The 16,367-nt window shown below is 44.0% G+C and overlaps 4 protein-coding genes across 7 annotated transcripts; 2 read left to right on the top strand and 2 right to left on the bottom strand.

Moving 5' to 3' along the window:
* Nucleotides 1-1,434: 1,434 nt before the first annotated feature.
* Nucleotides 1,435-4,302, bottom strand: LOC119554466 (ADP-ribosylation factor GTPase-activating protein 2). 3 transcript variants are annotated; one of them, XM_037865380.1, is made up of 6 exons: nt 3,997-4,302; nt 3,590-3,913; nt 3,316-3,432; nt 3,067-3,216; nt 2,163-3,009; nt 1,435-2,097 (listed from the first exon to the last, which is right to left on the bottom strand). In XM_037865380.1, the coding sequence occupies exons 1-6, from the start codon at nt 4,075-4,077 to the stop codon at nt 1,952-1,954; spliced, it is 1,665 nt and encodes a 554-aa protein (XP_037721308.1). In that variant the 5' UTR covers nt 4,078-4,302; the 3' UTR covers nt 1,435-1,951. The 3 variants fall into 3 exon arrangements, with proteins under 3 accessions (XP_037721308.1, XP_037721309.1, XP_037721310.1); XM_037865381.1 differs by having other exon boundaries at nt 3,067-3,213; nt 3,997-4,301; XM_037865382.1 differs by lacking the exon at nt 3,316-3,432 and having other exon boundaries at nt 3,067-3,213.
* A 2,791-nt stretch (nt 4,303-7,093) lies between these two features.
* LOC119554928 (serine/arginine repetitive matrix protein 2) lies at nt 7,094-9,313 on the top strand. Of its 2 annotated transcripts, none has more exons than XM_037866035.1 (2): nt 7,094-7,235; nt 7,321-9,313. In XM_037866035.1, the coding sequence occupies exons 1-2, from the start codon at nt 7,149-7,151 to the stop codon at nt 9,253-9,255; spliced, it is 2,022 nt and encodes a 673-aa protein (XP_037721963.1). In that variant the 5' UTR covers nt 7,094-7,148; the 3' UTR covers nt 9,256-9,313. The 2 variants fall into 2 exon arrangements, with proteins under 2 accessions (XP_037721963.1, XP_037721964.1); XM_037866036.1 differs by having other exon boundaries at nt 7,289-9,313.
* Nucleotides 9,314-11,023: 1,710 nt separating this feature from the next.
* Nucleotides 11,024-13,009, top strand: LOC119555075 (protein maelstrom). Its single transcript, XM_037866285.1, has 4 exons — nt 11,024-11,463; nt 11,527-11,728; nt 11,788-12,347; nt 12,399-13,009. The coding sequence occupies exons 1-4, from the start codon at nt 11,344-11,346 to the stop codon at nt 12,930-12,932; spliced, it is 1,416 nt and encodes a 471-aa protein (XP_037722213.1). The 5' UTR covers nt 11,024-11,343; the 3' UTR covers nt 12,933-13,009.
* Nucleotides 13,010-14,100: 1,091 nt separating this feature from the next.
* On the bottom strand, nt 14,101-15,892 carry LOC119554843. Its single transcript, XM_037865919.1, has 2 exons — nt 15,656-15,892; nt 14,101-15,600 (listed from the first exon to the last, which is right to left on the bottom strand). The coding sequence occupies exons 1-2, from the start codon at nt 15,838-15,840 to the stop codon at nt 14,649-14,651; spliced, it is 1,137 nt and encodes a 378-aa protein (XP_037721847.1). The 5' UTR covers nt 15,841-15,892; the 3' UTR covers nt 14,101-14,648.
* Between the last annotated feature and the right edge of the window lie 475 nt (nt 15,893-16,367).

Raw genomic sequence — 16,367 nt, 5'->3', positions numbered from 1 at the left:
AACTTGCGCTGCGTAAGAAGCTAAGGACATCTGAGGCCCCATCTCTCTAGCTTTAATAGTTTTCGAAATGTCTGCGTTCATACGATTTTTTGAAGTTTGTGGGAGGTTTGTGGGCATTAGAGAGGGCGTGAGACTCCGCTGCCTTAGAACCAATTTTCTAGCTATTTTATTTTTGAAGACCTCAGCGTTCATACGGACGGACAGGCAGACAGTAGGACATGACTAGTTCGACTCAGCTAGTGATCCTGGTAAAGAATACATACTTTATAGTATCGGGACCGCTTAATCACTGTGAGCGCAGTCCGCGTATTGGCATGCATATACGCAGACCATCTGCTCTGATGGTCCGATCCTACCGAGTGATACACTGATGGAAAAGTATCGCAAAAACTTTAAGATTTGCCTACCAAGGCTTTAATGTAATCAATTGGTTTGGGAGAAAGAGCGGTAAAAGTGTAAATGTGAAAATTAAAAAAAAAATTGAGCTTTTGAGGCTGGTGTTCTTATGCTAGAAGCTTAGATATTTTGCTGAAGTGGCCATAATGAAATCATGGATGTCATTATTTTGTGAAGCCCTTACCTCGTTAAGAGTTGTTTTTATGTGACACAATGATCACCGCTGAAATTCATCGTTATTTAACGTCGACTGCGAGGCCGATGTTTCCTCCGATAGTTCATTTGATTCGTTACAAGGAATCTAACAGTTTCCGTGAAAAAAGATCTACAAGAACCGTTTCTTATAAATCTTTGTCGATAAGGGGCCTTGTAGGCGACAGAGTGATAAAATTATGAAACTCCACTACATAAATTTACAATTTTCACATAGTGACTTGCGCTATAAATATTAGTATTAACTTGTCGCGCTAGGATGTAATAGCAAATAAATAAAAAATAAAGTCGGTCGAGTGAGAAAGATTTTAATCCTGCAGACCTATGCGTTGGAGTTCCTATAATATCTGGTCACAGTCTCAAACCTCTCTTCTGATTTGAAACATTTTTGGTTATTTAAGTTAAAGCTCTGTTTAGAAGAAATAGAACCATTTTCTTTTATAAGTCCAGGTAAGAGCTATCTGTTGTGCATACACATTTACCATGAGTATAATCCCAAATGAAAAGGATCGACACAACAACCAGTCGTTTAAAACTCATATGCCACTGAATTATTATATTGCTCTATTTATTAGTATAGCTCGTATTATAAGCGAACCAACTAAAAAAATTGTATCTTTAGCAACGCGTGATTGAAACCCAATTGTGCAGAGATCGCTAGAAAGCGATTGCTTAGAAAAGGATTTTACATATAATTTGACGTCAATTAATAACTTTTTTCATTCAGTTAAATGCAGTTGTTATTCAATTCATCTTACATTTAAAGAAATTAGTCGATATTCACATAATTTCAACTAGTGTTTTCAAAACTCCTTTACTCCGGAATGCTGTGCAGTTCTAGTTTATTTATTTTACACTGTCTTACTTAATTCCATGATAAACGAAAATCAAATTGAAAATGCGCCTATTGAAATACAAATTTTAGATTGGCAAAATGCTATAGCTTGTATGCATAATAGATGTAAACAAAGGAAAACAATCTAATCCAAAAACATGGTGCGAACATGCTCCGCACAGAATCCACACGATTACATCCTTAATCTGAACAGTATATTTATACATATTTAAAAGACACTACGCTTATTGTACAGCTGGCTACACTGCATGGTTTTTGTTTTGGATTCTTCGGTTATTTTTATACAAGAACGATACGAGGCATGCATAAAGATTGATCCTCTGATACTAGACTAAGTGGCTATCTGCTTGGAATTCTGTATAACTGCAAACTCGCAAATCGGTTGGTGTGTGACTAATATATAAAAACATTAAAATTAGACTCTCCTCCGCCACCACTGCTGCTGCTGCTTCTTCGTGGGTTACTACTATGGGTGTTTCGCTGATATCAGTAGCCGTACTTGTCTTGCCAGGAGGTCATCACATCATTGGCTAGATTGCTTAGCCGGCCGGCCACTTTGTGTACGCCCTGACGTACGCTCTCTTTCACGCTCTCCACATCCAGGTCGGGTGCACTAAAGTTGACCGACGATGCTGCAAATATTTCAATCTATGACTCACAATCTGTTTTCCAGAGGACAATGCGCTATTTGACTCACCCCGGTTGCCTGCACTGCCGCCAGGAGTGCCGTCGCCGAAGTAGTCCGACGAAGATATGGCTCGCGATCCCTGGAAACGGTTCAAACTTGCGCTGACATCAGCCGAAGACTGTTCGCTGGCGAAGTACTGGTCGGAGCCAAAGCCCTTGGAATTCCCAAACTTCTGCTGAGCGATCACAGGATCATTGCTAGCTGGCCCTTTGCTGTGACTGGAAGTGGACGAGGCGGCTCCACTACTCTTCTTCGCAGGCGCCAATGTCTTGGGTTTGTCATAGTCACTGTTGCCGGCAAACATGGAAGTAATGTTGCTGTGGGAGCCGCCAATAGGCTCAATTGTCTCATAGCCCAGCGCATCCAATTCAAACTTATCCAGCTTGCTGGTTCCTCCAGCCGAGTTTTCCCGCTTTTCGCTAGAGCCCCCTCCACCGCTGCTGCTGTTGCCGTACAGGGAATAGTCGGTAAAGAAGCTTTCGCCCTCCAACGAAGAGAGTTTTGCCTTAGGGGCGGCCGATTGCTGGATAGTCTCCATATCGCCGAGAGCAGAGTGGGCCATGTCGGATCCACGCAGACTAAAGCCCATTCCAAGGCGCTCCATCTGTTTAGCCTTGGCAGGGTCCATGGTCTTGAGCTTGGCCTCCTCGCGGGTCTTCTGTATGGAGAGCTCTTGGTACGCCAGCCGCATGCTGGCTACCGTCTCCAATTCCTCTTCGGCCGTCTGCGGCTTGTCCACAGGTGCCGTAGAGACGGATGTCTTCATTTCATTGGCCGCGTTGGCACGCGCCTCGATGTCAGCGAAGTTAGTCTTCACCTTGGTGGCTCCCAGGCCTCCCACCTTGCGGGCACCCAGCTAGAAGAGAGACAATTCGATTAGGCAATGGCCCATATTGCTGGTCGTCACACCTACTCCACTCTTCTTCGGCTGCACCTTCCGCGCACCTATGGAGGAGGGCACTGCTGCCGGCACCACCGAGTTGAGCAGATCTACGCTGGGGGCCCCACCCAGTTGCGGCTCAAGACTGATGACCGGAGCAGTGGCTGGTGGCTTTAGATCCTGCTGGAAGTAAGTCAGTAATCAGTAGAGTAAATAGATTGTTAGCTGAAAACTCAAAGAACTCTAACAGCGCGTGCGTGTCTCCTGTGTGTGTCTCCATACCTTGCTGACATTGTTGTTCTGCACATTAAAGTCCGCCTCGTTGTCACACTGGGCGAAGAAGTCCTCCTCCTTGGCGGCTTCGTTGCCCTCGCTCTTATCCGTCTGCTCCAGATGCAGCTGATGGGTGTGGTGTGTGGTTCGTGGGGAAGGAGTAGGAGGAATGGAGTCGGGGGTGGGGAGCAGGCACAGCAGTGAAGCAAAGCAAATGTCAGTTAGTAGGTTTAGTGTAAGAAACTACAGGCAGTAACAAACAAGGCGGGTGCTCGGGACTCACCTTCGTGCCGTGCACCTTCATGGCCTGCTGGGCCTGGGCGCTTAGCTTGTCGCGGTAGAGCTGCGCTGCCCGAGAGTTGTACTTGACCTGGGCGTCGGTGCTGCTGCAGTTGTGGGCTCGGAAGAACTGGGCCGCGTTCGCATTGCCGCCTAGCTGCATCTGGCGCAGCTGCAGCCATGTCCAGTTGGTGTCCAGGTTGGTGCTGCGCACGAAGGTCAGGTGCACGCCCAGGTTGCGGTGCACGGCGGAGCAGTCGATGCAAATGAAGATGCCGTAGGTGACGGAGGACCAAGTGGGCGCCTTGGCCGCGCAGTCGAAGCAGGACTGCGGAGGACGAGGAGGAAGGTGAGTGGGTTGCCTCATTAGTCGGAGCCTCAAGGGCGGGCTGGCGAAAGTAGGGCACTCACTTTGTTCGCTGGTTGGGCGCGCAGGCGACTGAAGACCGACTCGATCTCCTGCTTGGAGGGTCCTGCAGCTGGGTTGGCCATGGCTAAAGGCTCAGACTGGAATTTCTAACTCGGAACACGAAAAATTGTCGACGTTGCTCGACGCTACACCACACGGCGCTTTCCTGGCACTCGTCGCGTTGCCTCGCTGCGAATTCGATTTACGGTGACCGAGGGAAGCCCTAGATAAAACAAAACCTTTGCCAATTCCTCGACTTTTCAGAACGTACGTGGACGTGTTGCAATTTTAAGCGGATTCTAAAAATATACTAAACCCCCTACGTGTGAACAGGCTATAACACTTAACAGGGCTGCTGTTGGGGCCAGTGTTGCCTTACTAGCTTATTTTAAGCTAGATTTAGCTTATTTTAAAATCAAATAGCTTACAAAATAGTTAAATGCTTATGGCTTGAAATCTGGCTTATTTTAAATTTCATTTCGCTTATTTCTGCTTAAAAAAAATTAGAGCAAAACAAGTTTTGTTTTATGATTGAATTGTCAGTTTTTTTAATTTTATCGACTAATCGTACAAAAGTCATATTTGTTGCTCGTATTTTGGTAGTTTTTCGGTTATAAGTTTTGGTCACACTGAAATTTTCCACAAATTAGAAATAATGCCGATAGATATAGGCAAATGTTGCCATGATTATAAACTTCCAAACAAATACCTTGCTTTAGTTAAATCATCCACCAAGTACACGGAATCCAATGACGAAGTTAATGAAGTCATATCTTTACTATAATATATAAATACAAATAAAATTCTAAAAGCATTTATTTTTATGTTTTTATAATTGGCTTATTTTTAAGCTTTTTTATTTTTATTTTTAGCGTATTCTAGCTTTTATTTTTCTTTCAATCTAGCTTATGGTGTCTCCCAAAATCTGGCAACACTGGTTGGGGCTCTGTTGGCTTAACGGTCTCTCATAGCTGAGACACCAACCAGCGTCTCCCTCTTTTCCTGACACTACGTTTGGACTTCAGTGCTGTTAAGCCTAGTACACAGATCGGCTAAGAGTTTCACTAGTCGAAAAATCGTATTCTTTCTAGTCTGACCGAAGTTTTCAAAGTTCATCCGCCATGCATGTGGCATGGTCTTACTGTCAAGCAGCTGGGCTTGTTGTCAAACGGAAAAAAATCAATTGGAGCAATTTAGAAAAAAAGAGTCTGCTAGGGCACCAAAAAATTAAAATAAAAATAAATGAAATTTTCAACGAATGTTTTTATTTATGTAAATTAGAAGCTTAAGGCTTCCTTCTGACTCCACCAGCTGTCCCTTAGCGGGCGACCTTATTTCCTCCTCCCTATAAAATCCGGCGCATCCTCTATCTCCGCTCCATCACCAGCTGCCAAGTAGCTGGTGAAGGAGGAGTCCTCAATGGAGAGCTCGTCGGAGGTCGAGCGATGTCCCATGTTCCTTCCCACTAGGATTCTCTAGTGGATCTCCTCCAGCGCTTCAACTATTCTGCGGATTTGCCCCGTTGTGGTATTGCTTCCTGTCGGTCAAGTCCCCCAATAATGTGTAACAGCTTGAATAAGGCGTCCTTTTTCATCTGCACTGACCTCCTTTAGCCGTTTTGGGTGTTTTTCTTCCATTTTTAATTTTTAAATTCCCCACCGCTTCTGCACGAACACCGCCAAAGATTAAATTTCTTATTCTTTGGGCCGCGGCTAACAGCGTTCATCGAAAATTCACTCGCGAAATCCGGTATTTTTTCTGGTATTTTTTTAGCTGCACCCGGTGCAGCCACGATTTAACTGAGCCGCCAACCTGCCGGATTTGAAATCATCAATTTTAACGCGTTATCAATATCACCTCTGGTAGTTATCCAAATTTTGTTGTTTTGATGAGACACAACAAACTTGTTACAGTCGAACATTTCTAGATGGAAAATTTCTAGGGCTATGAAGTTGGGGGACTTTATTCCACCTTTTAAAGCGTCATCAGGTTTTCATTAAGGTAGCTCTCTGGGCCATTTTCATATATGACAATTGGGCTGCATTATTAATAGATTACGCATACACTTTGTCGCCCTTTTCTTTTTACATATAGTTTTTCAATATTATTATTATTATTATTATTATTATATTATGATTGTGTGCATGTGCTGTGCCAGAACAGCTGTTTTGGCAAAAGTACCGAAAAATACCAAACACCCGACAAAGAACCTACTTTTAGCCTACTCTAGTTACCTATGCAAGACATATGTAAAAAACATTGGAAAGCCAATAACCCTATAACCGCATACTACCACCCTAGTGTAAACAGGCATTTAGGGTCGTTCACTCAGTTGCTGAAATTTTTTGATTAACTTTAATAAATTTTGCATTAAAATAGTAAAATAATATTATTTGCCTCAACTACCTTGTTACTCAATGCAAAAATTTATCTAGAATTACTTATTTCGGTAATACTCTAGTTTACGGTCCTCACCCCCAAAATTCGCGAAAAAATTATTATCGACGGACCGCGAATTCTAAAGAATTTACAGGAAGAAATAAAGGCGCGCCGATTTTTTTCTTAATTTTATGCCAAATTTGCCTAACGGTCACGCGAATTCTTAAGGAATCGCGGTCCATCGAGGATATTTTATTCGCGGCTGTGGGGCCTGGCCTACTACAAAAACAATTAAACATTTTTGTCACATTATATAGAATTCTTATTATTTTGACAGGGGATAATAAGCCCTTATGTTTTTTATAGCAAAACACTCAAAATCATAGAAAAGGCTACTTTATTTTTATAGCAAAACACGTAACTTTGAAATTCGATTACAAGAGAACCACGCAGACAGCGCCTTTTTTTTCTTAACGTAAATTCTTAAGAATTCGCGGTCCGCCGAAGATGATTTTTTCGCGAATTTTGGGGGTGAGAACCGTAAACTAGAGAATTACCCTTATTTCAATTAAATTTAGCTCTTTTTAATATATTTTTGCATCACCGGTTTACGGGACCTAAATGCAAAAATATGTTTCTATGAAAATCGATTATAGGCAACCGCAAGAATACCGTCAATAGATTCGATAATTATGTAACTCAATCGAGTATCTGCAGTTATCGAATTCACAAACGCCAATGCACAAACACATTATTTCAAACCGATTTCAAAATAATGAAAACAAGAAGTGGCAAGGCATTTATCTCTTCCGGTCGGGATTCTGACTCCGGGCTCCGGAATGCAGGCAAGCCTTCGTGCAAGGTGAGTATTTCAAAAGACATCGGCTTGTTGCTTTCCTCCAGTGAAGTTCACAGTTTCCCAACGAAATCTTTATCCCTATGTGCAGCCACCGACCCCCGAAAAGAGGAGACGCATGCAGCCCTGCCAGGATCACGCGGAAACCCCGAATCAATGCGTCCAGGACCTCAGGCCTTCAGAAGGTCACTTTGAAACCGCCGAAACGAGTGAGCAGGATGCGCTTCTGGAGGAAATTCACATCAAGAGCGAGCCTATCTGCGATGATCTATGGGATGTTCTAGACGAGCTTGGGGATATACTAGATGAGGCTGAGGAGCAGGCCGACATAATGGCCAAGGAGAAAGAGGCCGATTTGTTGGAGGAGGGGCAGGCCGAGTCGGATGACGATGGGGATCCAGTAACCACGCCACCGCCGCCCTCCATCTCATTGACCGATGACTTCTCCTTGTTCACCAGAAGGTCACGACCCTACAACGATATTTCCCCTGTCAGCTTTATTGAATCCTTGCAGGAGTCGGGAGAATTATCCTCCAGTGATCAAAGCGAATTTCAGGAGAAGCAACCCGCCAGCATTATTAACTCGCCTGAAATTCCCCTGGTGGAGTTCAGAATTAGTGCAGAAGAGAATCCCGAACGCTGCAGAAGTAGGGCTGCTGTCAAAGAAAGGTTCTCCTTGGAAACATCTCTTTCAAAGGTCAAGCAAACCAGTCCTGGTCAGAAACGTCTCCGCAGCAAATCCAAAGAACGCAAGCGTGCTCGAAAAAAGAGTCCCTCACTTCAAAAACTAATTAGTCGCAGCCCCAGCCCTCAGTTCAGAGAGAGAAGGAGAAGCCCTGCCTTGGAACCCAAGAGAAGGTCAAGCCCGGCCAAACACAGAAGGCGCAGGAGTCAGTCAAGAGACCACAAACACAGGCGTAGGAGGAGCTACTCAAGGGACCGGAAAGCGCGCTGTCGTAGATCACCTTCCCCAAGGCGAAGATTCAGATCCAGGTCTCGAAGTCCGAATCGTACGAGACGTTCCCGTTCTATACGAAACTGCACTCCGAAAAGAAGATCTCGAGATGCCTCTCCCAGCATTAGGCACCGGCACAGTCCCTCCCGTGGTCGACCTAGATCGCCCGGATTTAAATCAAGGAATGTCCGAAGATACTCTCCAGTACGCCGTCCTCGACATCGTTCAAGAAGCACATCTAGGCCAGCCAAAAGTTTGGTACGCCAGCGACTTGGAAGAAAAATTCCGTTGCGGGATCGTTCAAGGAGTATACCCCGGCCAGCAAGAAACCCAGTCCCAGAGCGTTCAAGCAGCAGATCCAAATCAGCAAAGATTACGCAGCGAGTGCTTTCAAGGACCGCATCGAAGTCGCGCTCGAGAAGTAAAAACAGGACACTAAAGATCGAGGGGCGCCAGCTCTCCTGCAGCAGATCAAACGACCCAGAAAGTCCCATTCAGGGAAGGGAACGTTCAAGGAGTAGATCCCTGCCTCCCCAGAAACCTCCCGTGAAGCCACTTGTAGAGAAGTGCAGGTCGGCCGACCGAGGGGCTAATATTGTTAAGGCAAAGCTGCCAGTAGACCGCTTAACGCCACTTCCGGACAGCGCCTCCACTACGTCCACCATCTCACCGCGGCCCATCTCCCCGATGGTCACGCTCCACGACAATCGAATCAGCCGCCCAAAGGCGCTGCGCCAATACTTGCTGCCCACTCCACCTGCGCCACATATTTTCTATACGCAGACGCACTACACCCACCTAGAGTATAGTGCGCATCAATTTCCAGGTCACCTGCCCGGGCCATTCGATCGTCCTCCACAGACGCTCGGTCCCATCGGTCGTCCTCCACCGACGATCGGTCCCTTCGACTTGCGCCGTCGTTTGGCCACGACGCGCTCCCTGCATTACCTGGGTCCCAGCGATCTGCGCCACCGGATCCAGGACATCTACGCGTCCCCACCCGCCTTTAATGTCTACGCCGAGTGGCCCACGGGTTACCCTGGGCAGCATCCCCCTAGCGGTTACTACTAAGAAACCACATATAAACATTTTATGTTATGACCAAGAAAAAGGCCTTTATTTGTATTACCAAAGACACGAGTCATATTTTATTCAAAGCTAGGGTCCGATCTGGTTACGTGCTTGCACTAGACATCGTCGGCGACGGGTGAATCCTGGTTTGGGATTTCGGCTCGGCTGGAGTGAGAATATCGAACGCGTGAAGTTGCGCCCGCAACACTGCATCCAAGGGTGGGCATCCTGATCCTTAAGCGCTGCATGCGGTATTTCCACTGCATCGGAGGTTGGAGGCGGGTTAGTGGTTTCGGGACGTAAGAATGCCAGACGGGCGCTGTTCATACTAAAGTGGCTGTCCACCAGCTCTATTTTGTCTTCGGTCCTGCCCAGATCTATGGCGTAGCGGTCGATTAGCATGGACTCCGGCTTTGGCTGCTCCTCACTTTTGTGGTTTGTGACCATCGTTCGTAGATTTAAATACGATCACCAAGTCTGCTTTCAAAAGGATTTGGCCGAAGCCATTGTCGTGCTGTAGTGGGTGGCTAGGTGGAATTTCCAACAAATAAACTCCGTATTATTGCCTCGTAAATGGTATTTTACAAACGATCCCGCAATTCGTAGATGAACCAGTGTTGGAAAAGATTTTTTTTAGTTGTGTACCTACTTGCTCAGCTTGACCAAAGTTCAACTTTTTATTTTATATTTTGAAAACTTTATACACTCATTACAAAAGCTCGATAAATAGAAAAATATCATTATGTAATTTATTAAATATATTGTTTTAACTAATATGCTAAACAAATTTTACATAGGATTACGAAGTCGTTGGAGCAGAGAAAATATAATTTCGGCAATCACGTTTTACAAAACGTCGTAAGTCCTACAGCTTCGAAAAAGGTTTCGATCAAATGAAAATGCACTTAATTTGTTTTGTTTTCAATTTTATTAATTTGTTCAATTTTTAGTATTTATTTTACTTATTTACATGGAAGTTATTTGTAGACATACAACACAATTAGTTAAACTAACTATTCTCCTTTCCTGGGTATTAAAGTCCAGAACTCGAACTATTAGGGTACTAAAGAATGATTTTCGTTTAAGAAATAAAATATTTGTGTTACGAATGTAATTGAAAAAACAAAACTACAAAATGTTTGATAATGAAAAATTAAGCGAAGGATATTAAAACATATATTTTTCGCTTTGTTTTTCATCGATTGCGGTTTTTATTAACTTTATAAATGAAAATATTACATTTAACAATCATAGGTAATACAAAACTTTAAGCATATCAAATATTTTCTGACTTGATGCAAATATTTCCAAATTAATTTAAGCAGTTTGATATGATTCTGATTGAAAGTTAAGTTTTTGTATTTAATTCAAATGTAAAACGAAAATTTTAATTCAATAGAAATAGAAATATACTTTAATTTTTCTCCGTTATTTAATAGTACCGATATAGTTGAACTGCGATTTTAAAAAAGATCTCTTGAGCATTAGTGATATTTTCGCTTCAATATTTAGGGTGTTCCCTTAACCTTGATGTTACCCAGAGTTGTCACCATATTTCATTAAAAAGCCATAACTTCGTAACATTTTGGATCACGAGTAATTCAGAAAGTATATTTTAAGCTTTTCTTACCTTATTAATAATTTTAGACGTTGTACAAGTTCTGTTTTTTATAGCATTTACGTTTCTTATTTTTACGGAATCGATTTTTTTAGGTACCCCTCTAGTGTTGCGTAACGGTGGAGGTCATTGTACTGTACCCACTTTACCGTTTCTCTTTCGCGCAGGAATCATTTTACAGCAGCCGCACAGTCAGCAAAATTGAAGGCCTCACAACACAATACAACTGCCCATGAACTCCTGATTTGTTTAGACTGTGTGTTATTTACCCACCGATCACATTCCGGACATTTATCATTTGAAAAGAAGCCCCGCTGTGTGCCACAGAGCCAGAGTAAGCACGCGCAGCACTGCGAGGAATCCATATCTGCATTGCCATTCATTGGTTGTCCGCCTGCCGCTGTCTCGCTCGCACGCACACGTGCTCGACGGTGTCCGCACATCCCTGCAACTTGCCACGCCCAGCTAAGATGGCTCCTAAGAAGCATAGTGGGTTTATGATGTTCGTAACCGAGTGGCGGAACCGCAACGCCGAGGGCCGCCGAATGACCATCCCGCAGGCTGTTGCGCATTGCGGAGGGATTTGGGAGGTAGGTTTTGCTGCCGCACGATTTCCAGCCTGGTCAAGGTTCAACCAACCCTCGTCCTTCTAGAAAATGACTCCCCAGCAGCGGGGCCCTTACAACTCGGGCGCCAAGAACGCCGACGTGATGGAGCGCGCCAAGAGGGAACGCCTCAACTGCCACGGCCAGGGAATCGCCCAGGTGGACCAGGCCCAACAAGAGACCGCCGAGGGTGTTATGCACATGAAACGCACGACCGAGCGCATCGTCAGGGAAGCCAAGAAGGCCCATGGTAAGGCACACCTCCTCAAGAGACTGACAATTCCAACAGACTAAACTGTTTTGGTACAGATCTGGAGAACGCCAAGTTCGTTTTCGCAGCCTTTAACTTCTTCACCAAGGCCCTCACCTCTGACGTCTATGTACCTGCCGAGTTCGCTGCCTGCGAGTACTCGCTAAAGGAGGGAATCCGGTCCATCTACAGCACCATGATCGATCCCGGTCAGATCATCTTCGGGCAGAGCAGCCATGCTCAACACCACTCGGCAACGACACATGGTCTTCCGCTGCCGCCCAATGCCTTGGGCGAACGCAACATGGCTAAGCTGCACCGGAATATCGTTGACTATCTTAAAAAGTGTCAGGGAGACAAGCCGCTAATCGTTTTCACACCCGTCGATGATATTTCCATGGTAAAGTCGTGTTTCCGCTACTTGGCTTGTGAGGACGAGGATGGTACTGAAATCGGACGCCAGAAGATTGAGGTGTTCGATATTTTGTACTTGATGTTCATACTGAAGAAGGAGGTCATGGATGTCGCCGATTTGCATCACGGGAATGTTACTCAATATGTGACTGACTCATTTTTCAATAGGGAATTCTTCGAATTTACACCTGAGATCGCTTGTCAGGTAATAATGCGTCGTAAAACACTAATGTTATACTAAGCCCACTGTTTGCAGTACCACGAGGAGAACGACCGCAGCAAGTACTGTACCCAGAGTATGGTGACTAGATGGGCCTATACCTTCAGCGATTTTATGTGCGGAGACCTGGCCATCACCGTGCATCCTGGAAAGCATATACCCCCCAACACAAATCCCAACCACCGCATCATAGAGTCGGACGCCTCCTCGCTCGCCCAGGAGTCCTCTTTCGACTCTTTTTACTCACTCCCAGGTTCGCGGGTCAAGAAAGAGAACCAATCTCAAGACTCGACCAATTTCTCGGTCTCTAGCAGCCGAGCATCCATCGCATCAAGCTCCTATGTGCCTACTGACCACACCGCTTTTACCGCGGATTTAAATGAAGCAGAAGCTTTTCCCAGCCTCGGCCGGCGAAATCCCAGTGGACGGCGCCCTCCCGCAAACAATGCTCCTACCCAACTCGAAAGGAACGCGGGGGCTTGGGATTTACCGACAAACTCGCGCCCTTTAAAGAAGTTTACCGACAGCGATTTCAGCATAACCGGCGCTGTCAAGAAGAACAAAAAATAGGTAATTTCTATATCTAAAACAAAATTTGTTACAAATAAAAACTAAAGTTAATAAAATATATCCAAATTAATGTAAAAGAAAATGTATTCATTTTGATGGAATTTCGAATTAATTCGGAAACGGGTATGAAAACCCATATTTTGACAGCAGTTCTGGGCGCAAATGTATTCATGTCAAATATGGACAGTCGATTTGGAAGCCTAAAATTCGTAGGGGGAATGGTATCTCTAAAGGATTGTAAGCAATTTTGTCGAACAAACGAAAGGTTTGGGTCAAACGCCATTTTAGACCATAAGTTTGTTCGGCAATATTGCTTACAATCCTTTAAAGATTACGTTCCCCCTTACGATTTGTCACTTTTTTCGGCACCATACAAATCGAACTGCCCTAATGGACAGCCTCAAAGAGAGAATGAAAATTAGATTTCCATTATTTATTTTATATTATTCAAAGTTAAAAATTACTCGAATTTCTAATTATTAAATGTCCCTGTGGGAATAAATTTGCTCCTTACATGTTTCCAAAAACAATTAATTAACAATCTTAAATAACTTTAATCGACCAAGTTCGCCAGTTAAAGTTTTATAAAACTGGGCGTAGGCTTTCATGTTTTTAGAAATTCTTTATATTTAAAATAATTTGCTTTTGGATTAATGAATAACTAAATTAAAACTAAAACAATGTTTCTTATGTATACAAAATAGATGCTTGCGTGATAGGTTGTATAAGTTCTTGATAGGCAAGCAGCACTCTATATTATATTTTTTCTGATTATGTAACCAACAAAGTACGAAGAAAAACAATAAACATTCGATTTGTTATACCCTCCACAACCTATACAAATAAATAATTTCAGCAAATTAAAAAATAACTATCAAATGCTTAGGACATATAGTAATAATATAATAAGTAGAACTATTTTTTTTTGTTGATTTCAGTCACTATAAAGGAAATATATTCTTGATCAGAAGATGAGTTGATCAAGGCATGTCAGTAAGTCGTTTCGTCGGTGTGTATCGAGGTGAAACATTCCCAAAAGTTTTTTATCTATTGCATATCCTATAGCTTCCATAGGAATGATCTAAAAACTAAAGATACAAGTTATATCTTCGAAGCTTTTGGAGATATTGTTTTTTACCAGGGTTCGTAAGAAACACACTATAAGAAACTGGTTTTTAACATGTTTATTGTAAAGAAATGACCTTAAAAAATTGTTGTCAAATGCAATAATGTTTAAATTTAAAATATAATCGTTTACACACAAACCAATTGTGCTTTTAGCACGACGTTATGTTCAAAACAGCTGTGTGTGCTAACAATTATTTTGTACATTTTAACACTTTTAAATTTGACACGTCAACAATGTTCTTCATACTGAAAAATAAAATTTTACATGTTTTTAACATTACTCTCCGTTATAGCATCTAAAAACAAATTATTTACTAATTTAGAATTACATTTTATAGAAATCGGACGACAACGGAATTGTACCATGAAACATGTCACGCTTAAGATAAGTGCCTGGACTATTAGATACCCTTTACAAAGTTCAATATTAAATTCCTGGACCCGACGCTAGCACCAACCAGCGAAGGACAATGTGGTCGCCAGGCGGGTTTTAGATTTAAGGACGTGGTACTCAGCTGAGTCTTTTACTCTGTTTTGGGATTTTATAAAACGAGTACAATGGTGGAACTCAATGACAATCCCTAATAGTTATTGCAATGCACTAGCTTCGCAAGCTGTCTCGCTCGAAGCGGAGATTTTTGCGTTTCGGGTCACCCGAGCGATGCTCATCGCGTCCTGCAAGAGAACGAGGCGAGTAAAGGCCAAGCTAAGTAAAAAGGCCTGGCCCAGAAGCTCGCGCTGGTAGCGCTCCTGCTGCGCGAAAATGAGGCGGAGGTCAGCTGGAAAGTGCACTTGTCGGCGCAGACTCAGCGGAGACTCTGTTCCGGGGAGCTGATGTTCCACGTTATAATGAGTCCGCATCATGGCCAATATTGTGTCTTCAGAAGACACGCGCTCCGTGCCTACCAGGTGATTGAAGAGACGAGCTGAGAGGAACCGGCGCATGTAGTAGAGGTTGTTGGCCTTATTTTCATCGGCATCCGACCGGGCCATCAGCGAGTAGCTCATGATGGCGGCCACTTGGGCCTTCTGGATGTTTACGTTCTGTTGATCGATGCTTCCCGGATTGCTGCTGACCTGTGCCATCTGCGGACTCTCTAGTACGTAGCAATCGGCCTGCGGTATCTGGTGGGAGACATAAAGGCAGCGGCGGCAAAGCTCTGACAGGTGCAGCTTCTTATCGTTGAGCTCATGGTGGTGCCAATGGGTGAGAAGGCAGGGGGCATCGCTGCTGGCGATCTCTAAGCGCGCCCAGCTTACACTGGTCACCCCGATGCGCACGCCCACGGCGGAAGCGATTCGTTGGCGCTGCGCCTCATCCATGGATGGTGTTATGAACGGTGCCACTCGCGCTGCCTTTGACTTCTTTTCCGGTCCATTGCTCCCATTGTCCACAGGCGCGAGCACGCTCTTAAAGAACTTGGTGGCCGCCTTCAGGCCGAACCCTTCCACGTACAGGATGTCACTGAGCTCCTGCAGCGGACCGTGGCGGATCTTCCAGTTGTGCAGCTTGGTGGCCCTCGCCTTGGTAATGTCGTAGCTGGACAGAAAAATGAGCTGAGTCCCATGGAGTCCCATGTGTAGTGTCCACCCACCTGATCATCTCATCCGTGCCAGTTTTGTTTATAGTCAGCAGGATCTTTCGACGCTCATTTTCCGAGTAGGCGGGCAAGAGGTTGGTGTCCTGGTCATTTCCCGGCTGTCCAGTTTTGTGCTGCTGCGTCGACGAAAGACGAAGGCATCTGGAGGTCAGGGCTAACGATGAACGCCTGCACAACATGTTCTTATTTTATTTATTTATTCGTAGTTACTCAATACCAATCAGCTGAAGGGTTAGTGTGACCAATCTCTTGCAATGTAGTGCTGCTGGAGTTTAAATCATTTTGTCGATTTATTTAAAATCTACTTAATAAGTGGTCGTAAAAAATATATATAAAATATGAATTTTATACAAACCAGGGTAAAAAAAAGCAAGCAAAAGCAATAAGTTGTATGAATGTTATTAACATTTTTTCAATTTACTCGACCCACGTCGGACCATCGAGGGTAATTTTATCCCTATTTTTGGGGTACAGGGACCTACTTACACAATTAGTAAGAATAAATCCAATACCTTAACTGAAATCTGCACTAATAAAAGTGAAATAATTTAATTAATTTGTCCCAAATTTTTGCGTTCTATTGCACAGTCTCGCCATAGCCAAATCGAATAAAAATAGCCAGGGGCGGCTACAAATCTTAACAATGGCCAGCCCTGACTGAAAAATAGCTGAACCTGCATCACCGCTGCTGGCTCTCCCCTGCGCT

This window comes from Drosophila subpulchrella, chromosome 3L (assembly GCF_014743375.2).
Source record: "Drosophila subpulchrella strain 33 F10 #4 breed RU33 chromosome 3L, RU_Dsub_v1.1 Primary Assembly, whole genome shotgun sequence".
Classification (NCBI taxonomy): domain Eukaryota; kingdom Metazoa; phylum Arthropoda; class Insecta; order Diptera; family Drosophilidae; genus Drosophila; species Drosophila subpulchrella.
The sequence above is the reverse complement of the archived record's forward strand: the minus strand, read 5'-3'. Positions and strand labels throughout refer to the sequence as shown.

Bases quoted from the DNA above. Each gene is read 5' to 3' on its own strand.
- LOC119554466 (XM_037865380.1), bottom strand. From the start codon at position 4,077: ATGGCCAACCCAGCTGCAGGACCCTCCAAGCAGGAGATCGAGTCGGTC. The intron at 3,914-3,996 runs GTGAGTGCCCTA...CGTCCTCCGCAG, and splicing joins GCGCCCAACCAGCGAACAAA to TCCTGCTTCGACTGCGCGGC. The intron at 2,098-2,162 runs GTGAGTCAAATA...AAATATTTGCAG, and splicing joins CGGCAGTGCAGGCAACCGGG to CATCGTCGGTCAACTTTAGT.
- LOC119554928 (XM_037866035.1), top strand. From the start codon at position 7,149: ATGAAAACAAGAAGTGGCAAGGCATTTATCTCTTCCGGTCGGGATTCT. The intron at 7,236-7,320 runs GTGAGTATTTCA...CCCTATGTGCAG, and splicing joins CAGGCAAGCCTTCGTGCAAG to CCACCGACCCCCGAAAAGAG.
- LOC119555075 (XM_037866285.1), top strand. From the start codon at position 11,344: ATGGCTCCTAAGAAGCATAGTGGGTTTATGATGTTCGTAACCGAGTGG. The intron at 11,464-11,526 runs GTAGGTTTTGCT...TCGTCCTTCTAG, and splicing joins ATTGCGGAGGGATTTGGGAG to AAAATGACTCCCCAGCAGCG. The intron at 11,729-11,787 runs GTAAGGCACACC...GTTTTGGTACAG, and splicing joins GGAAGCCAAGAAGGCCCATG to ATCTGGAGAACGCCAAGTTC.
- LOC119554843 (XM_037865919.1), bottom strand. From the start codon at position 15,840: ATGTTGTGCAGGCGTTCATCGTTAGCCCTGACCTCCAGATGCCTTCGT. The intron at 15,601-15,655 runs GTGGGTGGACAC...TTTTCTGTCCAG, and splicing joins GGCACGGATGAGATGATCAG to CTACGACATTACCAAGGCGA.